General features: G+C 36.4%; 1 protein-coding gene across 1 annotated transcript; it reads left to right on the plus strand.

Moving 5' to 3' along the window:
• The first annotated feature begins 2,726 nt into the window (after positions 1-2,726).
• LOC139853424 (uncharacterized) lies at positions 2,727-3,278 on the plus strand. Its single transcript, XM_071842817.1, has one exon. It carries the CDS (start codon positions 2,727-2,729, stop codon positions 3,276-3,278), a length of 552 nt encoding a protein of 183 aa, XP_071698918.1.
• The last annotated feature ends 10,814 nt before the right edge of the window (positions 3,279-14,092 follow it).

Genomic DNA, 14,092 nt, shown 5'->3' on the forward strand with positions numbered 1-14,092 from the left:
TAATAATAGGGAAATTCCCCAAAATACACTTTTTTAAAAACTTTTTTTCCATAATACACTTTTAGAAAAAAAATTGTCTATTTACACCATTAAGTCGACCACACATTGGGTCGACTACCTCTATACCCGGTCGACCACACCAAATTTAAATGTGGTCGACCACCGTTTATAACTGGCAAGGTCGACTTCTGTTGGCTATCGGTCGACCACTATATTCGACCCCAAAAAACACGGGCGACCTTAATGATGGTCGAGTATACAAAAAGACACTGAAATAGCGAGTTGGGATAACAAAATTCAAATTTCAACTCTAACATTGCAGATTCAAACCTGATTCATCAACCCTCATTCATTGCAGATTCAATCAAGAGATCACTTCAATAGTTTGTAGATAAACCCTAATTCCATCGTCAGTGTATCTATTTCGTCCCTAGATTCAATCAAGAGTTCCCTTCAAAGATGACAGATATTGAGGTAAAACCTATTTCGTTGTTGTATGTATATGTTAGTTTATCTGTATGTGTATATATGTGTATATATGTATATCTATGTATGGGTCCCTGTATTTATATATATGTGTGTATGGATGTATTTGTATGTGTGTATATGTCAGTATATGATAGGTATCTGTAATTGTATATGTATATGTATATGTATATGTAACTATAGATATACAATTCTCCCATTGTTTTTGCTAAAGTGTATATATCTGTATATGGTTATGGGGATGCCTTAGGTCAGAAGATCACTTGCATACTCGACCATTCAAAGGGTCGACTTTCAAAAACATACACTATAGTCGACCCCATTTTGGGTCGCCTATAGTTGAATAAAACTTTAGTCGACCAAAAAGAAGGTCGACTATAGTGTATTTGCTTTTCAATTGTATGTACCTGTATGTATGTGTATGTATATTAACATTTATGTATAATGACATTATCATTGTCTGATTGCAGGTTTGGTTCGAGGCCAAGGTCACCATTCGAAGCAAGATGTCTCTTATAAGGGAGATTAAGAACAAACTCACTCCGGGTTAGACAAAGATTTTCAGAGAGACGTGTTTCGGTCATTGGTTAGATATAAAGTGTGATGACAATGATCCGGGATACATACATTGCTTATTAATGAATCAGACTGACCGTCCAAAAAAGTTTGTAATCAACGGACGTGAAATATGTGAGGAGCCAGAAGAGCTATGGTTTCGAGTTACCCGAGACCATGTCATTAGGTGTGGTAGACATGAGTTTTGCTTGGTTACCGGGATGCGGTTTGGTCCAGTTACATCTTTTATAGATTGGATAGGTCAAGAGAGGTCGGATTTTGACCACTCGGTTTCATCTCGTGTTTTTATTAAACGACATAGTGGTCAACGTCATCTTTCGGAGTTTCACGACGCCTTTTTTAAAGATGAGTTGAAAGGAACTGACAAGGATAAGGTCATAGTCGCCATTGCGTTGACCAAGAGTTTAAAGATGAGTTAAAGATGCTAAAGTACCGGTAAAGAAAGTTGATGATCCGAAGAAATTTGATGATGAGACGAAGAAGGAGTTGACGGATATGATTAAGAATTTGACAAAGAGATTAGATGACCAGGAAAACAAACATGCCAAGGAGATTAAGGAGATGAGTGATCGGGTTGAGGCTGGCATCCGTGTTACACGTGAGACACTAAAGATAGTGCAGAGTTTATATGTTTCTAGAGGCTACCACAAGACAATGATTTTAAAACTTCATTCTATGATACAAAACCTACAACAGCATATCCGTCAACAAGAGCAGGTAATTTCTTATTATATAATTCATTTAAGCAAGTTGGTAAGTTATATAAACTGTCCAGTGTGCAGATTTGTAGTCGACCCTTCATTGGATCGACTATCACCACGTTTACATTGTAGTCGACCATTATCTAGGTCGACTATAATACATTTATACTATAGTCGACACATGTCAAGGTCGACTATATGGATGACTTTCTGATGACTTACTGCTGTGTGTTTCTGTGACAGGATGATGGTGGTTTCATTGGTGGATATGTGTCAGATGTTGAAGTTCAGACAACCAAGAAAGATATGTATGATAATATGAAGGTTGCTTCACCGGTTTATGTGAGGAGAAGCAAAAGGGACCGTCGGGTTGCACGGGCAAGGATGTCTCCCTTCGTTACACCGTCACAAATGATCAAAAAGGGTGCTAAAAGAAAGTCTGACATGCCAGAGAAAGAAATCCCTATAAAACAACAGAAGACGGGGAGACAGAGTGCCCCGGTAGTGCCTGATAATGTTATTCTAGAAATCATTGACGATTTGATTCATAAGTCTGGACTTATCTATCCCGGCCCATCCACATTATATCATGATGAAAGGAATCTGGACGGCCCTAAGACACCGGAAGAGATGATGACTCCACATTACGAGTGCTTATCGGTATTTGTTTGGGGCCTATCCGACGGATTTATATTCATCACTGACGAGTTTTGGGAGCGGATCTACAACAAATTTGAAGGCGGTTACTTAGATAACTTTGTAAGTGTTTTATAAACTTATTATTAAAGTGGTCGACATTTAACTCCGCTAACTTGATATTGACTAAGTGATTGTTAATTTCAGAATATTAATGGTTGGGGATCTATGTTGTTGTGGTGGAGCTACCGTTTAGATCAAATGGATTTTCAGCCACTAAAGGACCGCCAAAGATGTACGATCATGCCGGTCGACATGATTAACTGGATGGGGATTTTTAAAACGGGTGTAACACTTGACCCGAATTACACTATTGGAAAATGTTACGAGTGGCACTACTGGAAAATGTGCAAAGCGTATAGAAAATCTGATTTTGATCACCACTATGGTATACTAGCACGACGTATCCCAGACAGTGCACGTACACTCACTACTGTTGGGTTCAACAGATGGTCTAGACATCTTGCAGATCGTGTTCGGTATGCTTACCTAACTTCTAATAGTGCAGAGTCAATGAACGCACTGTCAGTTCATGCAAGGAAACTCCCGATTACAATGCTTCTTGAATTCTTTAGAGCTTCAGTTCAACAATGGTTTTGGGAACACCGAAACACTGCCGATGGTTTAACAACCCCTGTCACACCATATGCAGAGCGTAAGCTTGGTAAAATAAATCGTAAGTCTATTAGTTGGACTGTCAAACTGATATCACAAGTTAAGTTTGAGGTATTGGATATGAAAAAAGGCGGTAAAGTCAATCTACAAGATAAAACTTGCACATGTAAACAATGGCAGTTTTCCGGTATACCCTGTGTGTAGTGACCCGAACTTTTCCATGTTTATATATATTAATTGAGATTGATATTTACATGATTAAATGTTTCCAACATGTTAAGCAATCAAACTTGTTAAGACTTGATTAATTGAAATATGTTTCATATAGACAATTGACCACCCAAGTTGACCGGTGATTCACGAACGTTAAAACTTGTAAAAACTATATGATGACATATATATAGATATATATATAGTTAACATGATACTATGATAAGTAAACATATCATTAAGTATATTAACAATGAACTACATATGTAAAAACAAGACTACTAACTTAATGATTTTTAAACGAGACATATATGTAACGATTATCGTTGTAAAGACATTTAATGTATATATATCATATTAAGAGATATTCATACATGATAATATCATGATAATATAATAATTTAAAATCTCATTTGATATTATAAACATTGGGTTAACAACATTTAACAAGATCGTTAACCTAAAGGTTTCAAAACAACACTTACATGTAACGACTAACGATGACTTAACGACTCAGTTAAAATGTATATACATGTAGTGTTTTAATATGTATTTATACACTTTTGAAAGACTTCAATACACTTATCAAAATACTTCTACTTAACAAAAATGCTTACAATTACATCCTCGTTCAGTTTCATCAACAATTCTACTCGTATGCACCCGTATTCGTACTCGTACAATACACAACTTTTAGATGTATGTACTATTGGTATATACACTCCAATGATCAGCTCTTAGCAGCCCATGTGAGTCACCTAACACATGTGGGAACCATCATTTGGCAACTAGCATGAAATATCTCATAAAATTACAAAAATATGAGTAATCATTCATGACTTATTTACATGAAAACAAAATTACATATCCTTTATATCTAATCCATACACCAACGACCAAAAACACCTACAAACACTTTCATTCTTCAATTTTCTTCATCTAATTGATCTCTCTCAAGTTCTATCTTCAAGTTCTAAGTGTTCTTCATAAATTCCAAAAGTTCTAGTTTCATAAAATCAAGAATACTTTCAAGTTTGCTAGCTCACTTCCAATCTTGTAAGGTGATCATCCAACCTCAAGAAATCTTTGTTTCTTACAGTAGGTTATCATTCTAATACAAGGTAATAATCATATTCAAACTTTGGTTCAATTTCTATAACTATAACAATCTTATTTCAAGTGATGATCTTACTTGAACTTGTTTTCGTGTCATGATTCTGCTTCAAGAACTTCGAACCATCCAAGGATCCATTGAAGCTAGGTCCATTTTTCTCTTTTCCAGTAGGTTTATCCAAGGAACTTAAGGTAGAAATGATGTTCATAACATCATTCGATTCATACATATAAAGCTATCTTATTCGAAGGTTTAAACTTGTAATCACTAGAACATAGTTTAGTTAATTCTAAACTTGCTCGCAAACAAAAGTTAATCCTTCTAACTTGACTTTTAAAATCAACTAAACACATGTTCTATATCTATATGATATGCTAACTTAATGATTTAAAACCTGGAAACACGAAAAACACCGTAAAACCGGATTTACGCCGTCGTAGTAACACCGCGGGCTGTTTTGGGTTAGTTAATTAAAAACTATGATAAACTTTGATTTAAAAGTTGTTATTCTGAGAAAATGATTTTTATTATGAACATGAAACTATATCCAAAAATTATGGTTAAACTCAAAGTGGAAGTATGTTTTCTAAAATGGTCATCTAGACGTCGTTCTTTCGACTGAAATGACTACCTTTACAAAAACGACTTGTAACTTATTTTTCCGACTATAAACCTATACTTTTCTGTTTAGATTCATAAAATAGAGTTCAATATGAAACCATAGCAATTTGATTCACTCAAAACGGATTTAAAATGAAGAAGTTATGGGTAAAACAAGATTGGATAATTTTTCTCATTTTAGCTACGTGAAAATTGGTAACAAATCTATTCCAACCATAAATTAATCAACTTGTATTGTATATTATGTAATCTTGAGATACCATAGACACGTATACAATGTTTCGACCTATCATGTCGACACATCTATATATATTTCGGAACAACCATAGACACTCTATATGTGAATGTTGGAGTTAGCTATACAGGGTTGAGGTTGATTCCAAAATATATATAGTTTGAGTTGTGATCAATACTGAGATACGTATACACTGGGTCGTGGATTGATTCAAGATAATATTTATCGATTTATTTCTGTACATCTAACTGTGGACAACTAGTAGTAGGTTACTAACGAGGACAGCTGACTTAATAAACTTAAAACATCAAAATATATTAAAAGTGTTGTAAATATATTTTTGAACATACTTTGATATATATGTATATATTGTTATAGGTTCGTGAATCAACCAGTGGCCAAGTCTTACTTCCCGACGAAGTAAAAATCTGTGAAAGTGAGTTATAGTCCCACTTTTAAAATCTAATATTTTTGGGATGAGAATACATGCAGGTTTTATAAATGATTTACAAAATAGACACAAGTACGTGAAACTACATTCTATGGTTGAATTATCGAAATCGAATATGCCCCTTTTTATTAAGTCTGGTAATCTAAGAATTAGGGAACAGACACCCTAATTGACGCGAATCCTAAAGATAGATCTATTGGGCCTAACAAACCCCATCCAAAGTACCGGATGCTTTAGTACTTCGAAATTTATATCATATCCGAAGGGTGTCCCGGAATGATGGGGATATTCTTATATATGCATCTTGTTATTGTCGGTTACCAGGTGTTCACCATATGAATGATTTTTATCTCTATGTATGGGATGTGTATTGAAATATGAAATCTTGTGGTCTATTGTTATGATTTGATATATATAGGTTAAACCTATAACTCACCAACATTTTTGTTGACGTTTAAAGCATGTTTATTCTCAGGTGAATATTAAGAGCTTCCGCTGTTGCATACTAAAATAAGGACAAGATTTGGAGTCCATGTTTGTATGATATTGTGTAAAAACTGCATTCAAGAAACTGATTTCGATGTAACATATTTGTATTGTAAACCATTATGTAATAGTCGTGTGTAAACAGGATATTTTAGATTATCATTATTTGATAATCTACGTAAAGCTTTTTAAACCTTTATTTATGAAATAAAGGTTATGGTTTGTTTTAGAAATGAATGCAGTCTTTGAAAAACGTCTCATATAGAGGTCAAAACCTCGCAACGAAATCAATTAATATGGAACGTTTTTAATCAATAAGAACGGGACATTTCAGTTGGTATCAGAGCGTTGGTCTTAGAGAACCAGAAAATTTGCATTAGTGTGTCTTATCGAGTTTGTTAGGATGCATTAGTGAGTCTGGACTTCGACCGTGTTTTCTTTAAAAATGATTGCTTAACATTTTTGTTGGAAACTATATATTTTTAACATATGAATATTATGTGATATATTAATCTCTTAACGTGTTTGATATTATGTGATAGATGTCTACCTCTAGAACAAGTCCCATTGACTCACCTAATAATAATGAAGAGTCAAATGTAAATTGGAATGATTTGTGGACTGATTCACAAGTTCCCGAAGAGGAACCGGAAGAAGAGTCGGAACCGGAAGAAGAATCGGAACCGGAAGAAGAATCGGAACCGGATGAAGAAATAGAACCGGTGGGGGAAATAATAAAACGGTTAAGTAAAAGAAAATCCTCAACCAACCGACCAAAGTTAATTATGGTCAATGGTGTTTCCGCCAAGGAAGCAAAATATTGGGAGGATTACCAATTCTCCGATGAATCGGATTCCGATGATGTTATAGAAATTACCCCAACTGAATTTAAAAAGGCAAAAGAAAATAATAAGGGAAAGGGCATAAAAATAGAGAAATCTAATTCCAACCCCGATGAACTTTATATGTATCGTCAACTCCCGAAGTCCTTAAGTTGTAACAATGACCCGGGAACCTCTAAACCACCAGGTTTTTCTAAACCAATGTGGACAACGACGGCTCGTATTAGGGGAACATCATATATCCCTAGAAACTTGGCAAAACGAACCAAAACCGAAGAAGAAGAAACGAGCGAGTCGGAATAAGATAGTTGTATTCGTGTGGTGTAATATATGTAATATAGTGTTCTTATGCTTTATGATATATGTAAAAATTGCTTGTATTAATAAGTATTTTTTTATGAAACTAACTCTTGTCTATTTTACAGTTTAAAAACACAAAATGGATAGACAACCCAATATTTTAAGAGACCTACCCGGAGACATGATTGATGAAATCTTGTCTAGAGTCGGCCAGAATTCTTCGGCACAACTATTTAAGGCGAGATCAGTTTGTAAGACATTCGAAGAACGTTCCAAGAATGTCTTGGTTTATAAGAGACTTTCGTTTGAAAGATGGGGGATATCACATTGGGAAACCCATAAGTTACGATGTGTTTACTTTGACGCATATATTGCGGGGAACCCAAATGCTATTTTACGCAACGGGTTAAGAAATTATTTTGACTCAATATATCCGAATATTGGACTTCGTGATTTAGAAAAAGCGGCTAACATGCAACATAAAGAAGCATGTTATGCTTACGGATTAGTAATGTTCGCTTCTCACCAAAGTGAGAACAAGAACATCGGGCTACAACTATTAAACAAAACGTTTCCACAAGTGACGGAGTCGGTAATTGGGGTAAGAAATGAGGTTTTTAGATTATTACGGGACTGTTGGACATTACGTAACCCTCGTCCATTTGATGACGTTACAACACGCTGTCTTATCAACGGCCATAACGGTTATGTTGCACAAGACCAAGGATGGGAAGTAGTCCTAGTAAAACCAGAATGCATGACTTGTTTCTGGACATATGAATTACGTGTCTTTATTGCCTTTGCCGAACGACTTGTGTACTAGCTAGAATTGTCTTCACAACTATCTTGTATCAAAGTTATTGTGTGCTATATTTCATGCTTTATGTAAAATAAGCGGTATTGTAAGTTTGTAAAATATTGTATAAAAGTTTGAACGCGAAATATTATTACAATCAGTTTTTCATATAGAATTGTAGTAGTTGAATTGTATATTAGCTACTAAGTATGAACTTAACGGGTAGGTACTACCCGAATTTAAACTTATAAAACGCTAATATGAAGAAAAAGCTTTTATAAATGAGTTCATATTATGCTACGAAATACTATTAACTACTCTTAATATTCTGTATGATTAACTTGTTCCATTTAACTATTTTGAAGGAAATGGCACCGACTACTCGACACACCGTGAATATGAATGAAGAGGAATTCCGTACTTTTCTAGCTTCAAACATAGCCGCAGTACAGGCTGCGCTACATACCAACAATAACCTTGGATCTAGCAGTACAGGAAATCGTGTAGGATGCACCTACAAAGAATTCACTGCCTGCAAACCTTTGGAATTTGATGGAACCGAAGGACCGATCGGATTGAAACGGTGGACCGAGAAGGTTGAATCGGTGTTTGCCATAAGTAAGTGTACTGAAGAGGACAAAGTGAAGTACGCTACGCATACCTTCACAGGTTCTGCGTTAACATGGTGGAATACCTATCTAGAGCAAGTGGGACAAGATGATGCGTACGCACTACCGTGGTCAGCATTCAAGCACTTGATGAACGAGAAGTACCGTCCCAGAACCGAGGTCAATAAGCTCAAGACAGAACTTAGAGGGTTACGAACCCAAGGATTTGATATTACCACGTACGAAAGACGATTCACAGAATTGTGCCTATTGTGTCCGGGAGCATTCGAAGATGAGGAAGAGAAGATCGACGCGTTTGTGAAAGGATTACCGGAAAGAATCCAAGAAGATATAAGTTCACACGAGCCCGCCTCCATACAACAGGCATGTAGAATGGCTCACAAACTAGTGAACCAGATTGAAGAAAGAATTAAAGAACAGACTGCTGAAGAGGCCAATGTGAAGCAAGTCAAAAGAAAGTGGGAGGAAAACGGTGATAAGAATTACCAATACAACAACAACAGCAATTACAACAATAATCGCAACAATTATCCCAACAATCGCAACATCAATCGCAACTACAACAAACGGCCCAACAACAACAACAACAACAACAACAGCAACTACAACAATCATCCCAACAACAATAATAACCGCAACAACAACAACAACAATCAGAAGCAGCTATGCCAAAGGTGTGAAAAGAATCACTCGGGGTTCTGCACCAAATTTTGCAACAAGTGTAAAAGAAATGGTCATAGCGCGGCGAAGTGTGAGGTCTACGGACCAGGGGTTAATAGAACGAAAGGAACAAATGGTGTCGGAACGAGTAATGGCGGAGCAAGTAGTGTCGGAGCAAGTTATGCCAATGTAGTTTGTTATAAATGTGGAAAACCAGGCCACATTATTAGAAATTGCCCGAACCAGGAGAACACGAATGGACAAGGCCGTGGAAGAGTTTTCAATATTAATGCGGTAGAGGCACAGGAAGACCCGGAGCTTGTTACGGGTACGTTTCTTATTGACAATAAATCTGCTTACGTTTTATTTGATTCGGGTGCGGATAGAAGCTATATGAGTAGAGATTTTTGTGCTAAATTAAGTTGTCCATTGACGCCTTTGGATAGTAAATTTTTACTCGAATTAGCAAATGGTAAATTAATTTCAGCAGATAATATATGTCGGAATCGAGAAATTAAACTGGTTAGCGAAACATTTAAGATTGATTTGATACCAGTAGAGTTAGGGAGTTTTGATGTGATAATCGGTATGGACTGGTTGAAAGAAGTGAAAGCGGAGATCGTTTGTTACAAAAATGCAATTCGCATTATACGAGAAAAAGGAAAACCCTTAATGGTGTACGGAGAAAAGGGCAACACGAAGCTACATCTTATTAGTAATTTGAAGGCACAAAAACTAATAAGAAAAGGTTGCTATGCTATTCTAGCACACGTCGAGAAAGTACAAACTGAAGAAAAGAGCATCAATGATGTTCCCATTGCAAAAGAATTTCCCGATGTATTTCCGAAAGAATTACCGGGATTACCCCCACATCGATCCGTTGAATTTCAAATAGATCTTGTACCAGGAGCTGCACCAATAGCTCGTGCTCCTTACAGACTCGCACCCAGCGAGATGAAAGAACTGCAAAGCCAATTACAAGAACTTTTAGAGCGTGGTTTCATTCGACCAAGCACATCACCGTGGGGAGCTCCTGTTTTGTTTGTCAAGAAGAAAGATGGTACATTCAGGTTGTGTATCGACTACCGAGAGTTGAACAAACTTACCATCAAGAACCGCTACCCACTACCGAGAATCGACGACTTATTTGATCAACTACAAGGCTCGTCTGTTTATTCAAAGATTGACTTACGTTCCGGGTATCATCAAATGCGGGTGAAAGAAGATGATATTCCAAAGACTGCTTTCAGAACACGTTACGGTCATTACGAGTTTATGGTCATGCCGTTTGGTTTAACTAATGCACCAGCTGTGTTCATGGACCTTATGAACCGAGTGTGTGGACCATACCTTGACAAGTTTGTCATTGTTTTCATTGATGACATACTTATTTACTCAAAGAATGACCAAGAACACGGTGAACATTTGAGAAAGGTGTTAGAAGTATTGAGGAAGGAAGAATTGTACGCTAAGTTTTCAAAGTGTGCATTTTGGTTGGAAGAAGTTCAATTCCTCGGTCACATAGTGAACAAAGAAGGTATTAAGGTGGATCCGGCAAAGATAGAAACTGTTGAAAAGTGGGAAACCCCGAAAACTCCGAAACACATACGCCAGTTTTTAGGACTAGCTGGTTACTACAGAAGGTTCATCCAAGACTTTTCCAGAATAGCAAAACCCTTGACTGCATTAACGCATAAAGGGAAGAAATTTGAATGGAATGATGAACAAGAGAAAGCGTTTCAGTTATTGAAGAAAAAGCTAACTACGGCACCTATATTGTCATTGCCTGAAGGGAATGATGATTTTGTGATTTATTGTGATGCATCAAAGCAAGGTCTCGGTTGTGTATTAATGCAACGAACGAAGGTGATTGCTTATGCGTCTAGACAATTGAAGATTCACGAACAAAATTATACGACGCATGATTTGGAATTAGGCGCGGTTGTTTTTGCATTAAAGACTTGGAGGCACTACTTATATGGGGTCAAAAGTATTATATATACCGACCACAAAAGTCTTCAACACATATTTAATCAGAAACAACTGAATATGAGGCAGCGTAGGTGGATTGAATTATTGAATGATTACGACTTTGAGATTCGTTACCACCCGGGGAAGGCAAATGTGGTAGCCGATGCCTTGAGCAGGAAGGACAGAGAACCCATTCGAGTAAAATCTATGAATATAATGATTCATAATAACATTACTACTCAAATAAAGGAGGCGCAACAAGGAGTTTTAAAAGAGGGAAATTTAAAGGATGAAATACCCAAAGGATCGGAGAAGCATCTTAATATTCGGGAAGACGGAACCCGGTATAGGGCTGAAAGGATTTGGGTACCAAAATTTGGAGATATGAGAGAAATGGTACTTAGAGAAGCTCATAAAACCAGATACTCAATACATCCTGGAACGGGGAAGATGTACAAGGATCTCAAGAAACATTTTTGGTGGCCGGGTATGAAAGCCGATGTTGCTAAATACGTAGGAGAATGTTTGACGTGTTCTAAGGTCAAAGCTGAGCATCAGAAACCATCAGGTCTACTTCAACAACCCGAAATCCCGGAATGGAAATGGGAAAACATTACCATGGATTTCATCACTAAATTGCCAAGGACTGCAAGTGGTTTTGATACTATTTGGGTAATAGTTGATCGTCTCACCAAATCAGCACACTTCCTACCAATAAGAGAAGATGACAAGATGGAGAAGTTAGCACGACTGTATTTGAAGGAAGTCGTCTCCAGACATGGAATACCAATCTCTATTATCTCTGATAGGGATGGCAGATTTATTTCAAGATTCTGGCAGACATTACAGCAAGCATTAGGAACTCGTCTAGACATGAGTACTGCCTATCATCCACAAACTGATGGGCAGAGCGAAAGGACGATACAAACGCTTGAAGACATGCTACGAGCATGTGTTATTGATTTCGGAAACAGTTGGGATCGACATCTACCGTTAGCAGAATTTTCCTACAACAACAGCTACCATTCAAGCATTGAGATGGCGCCGTTTGAAGCACTTTATGGTAGAAAGTGCAGGTCTCCGATTTGTTGGAGTGAAGTGGGGGATAGACAGATTACGGGTCCGGAGATTATACAAGAAACTACCGAGAAGATCATCCAAATTCAACAACGGTTGAAAACCGCCCAAAGTCGACAAAAGAGCTACGCTGACATTAAAAGAAAAGATATAGAATTTGAAATTGGAGAGATGGTCATGCTTAAAGTTGCACCTTGGAAAGGCGTTGTTCGATTTGGTAAACGAGGGAAATTAAATCCAAGGTATATTGGACCATTCAAGATTATTGATCGTGTCGGACCAGTAGCTTACCGACTAGAGTTACCTCAACAACTCGCGGCTGTACATAACACTTTCCACGTCTCGAATTTAAAGAAATGTTTTGCTAAAGAAGATCTCACTATTCCGTTAGATGAAATCCAAATCAACGAAAAACTTCAATTCATCGAAGAACCCGTCGAAATAATGGATCGTGAGGTTAAAAGACTTAAGCAAAACAAGATACCAATTGTTAAGGTTCGATGGAATGCTCGTAGAGGACCCGAGTTCACCTGGGAGCGTGAAGATCAGATGAAGAAGAAATACCCGCATCTATTTCCAGAAGATTCGTCAACACCTTCAACAGCTTAAAATTTCGGGACGAAATTTATTTAACGGGTAGGTACTGTAGTGACCCGAACTTTTCCATGTTTATATATATTAATTGAGATTGATATTTACATGATTAAATGTTTCCAACATGTTAAGCAATCAAACTTGTTAAGACTTGATTAATTGAAATATGTTTCATATAGACAATTGACCACCCAAGTTGACCGGTGATTCACGAACGTTAAAACTTGTAAAAACTATATGATGACATATATATAGATATATATATAGTTAACATGATACTATGATAAGTAAACATATCATTAAGTATATTAACAATGAACTACATATGTAAAAACAAGACTACTAACTTAATGATTTTTAAACGAGACATATATGTAACGATTATCGTTGTAAAGACATTTAATGTATATATATCATATTAAGAGATATTCATACATGATAATATCATGATAATATAATAATTTAAAATCTCATTTGATATTATAAACATTGGGTTAACAACATTTAACAAGATCGTTAACCTAAAGGTTTCAAAACAACACTTACATGTAACGACTAACGATGACTTAACGACTCAGTTAAAATGTATATACATGTAGTGTTTTAATATGTATTTATACACTTTTGAAAGACTTCAATACACTTATCAAAATACTTCTACTTAACAAAAATGCTTACAATTACATCCTCGTTCAGTTTCATCAACAATTCTACTCGTATGCACCCGTATTCGTACTCGTACAATACACAACTTTTAGATGTATGTACTATTGGTATATACACTCCAATGATCAGCTCTTAGCAGCCCATGTGAGTCACCTAACACATGTGGGAACCATCATTTGGCAACTAGCATGAAATATCTCATAAAATTACAAAAATATGAGTAATCATTCATGACTTATTTACATGAAAACAAAATTACATATCCTTTATATCTAATCCATACACCAACGACCAAAAACACCTACAAACACTTTCATTCTTCAATTTTCTTCATCTAATTGATCTCTCTCAAGTTCTATCTTCAAG

The sequence above is a fragment of the Rutidosis leptorrhynchoides genome, chromosome 6, assembly GCF_046630445.1.
Source record: "Rutidosis leptorrhynchoides isolate AG116_Rl617_1_P2 chromosome 6, CSIRO_AGI_Rlap_v1, whole genome shotgun sequence".
NCBI lineage: Eukaryota > Viridiplantae > Streptophyta > Magnoliopsida > Asterales > Asteraceae > Rutidosis > Rutidosis leptorrhynchoides.

Coding starts and splice junctions, on each gene's coding strand:
- LOC139853424 (XM_071842817.1), top strand. CDS start 2,727: ATGGGGATTTTTAAAACGGGTGTAACACTTGACCCGAATTACACTATT.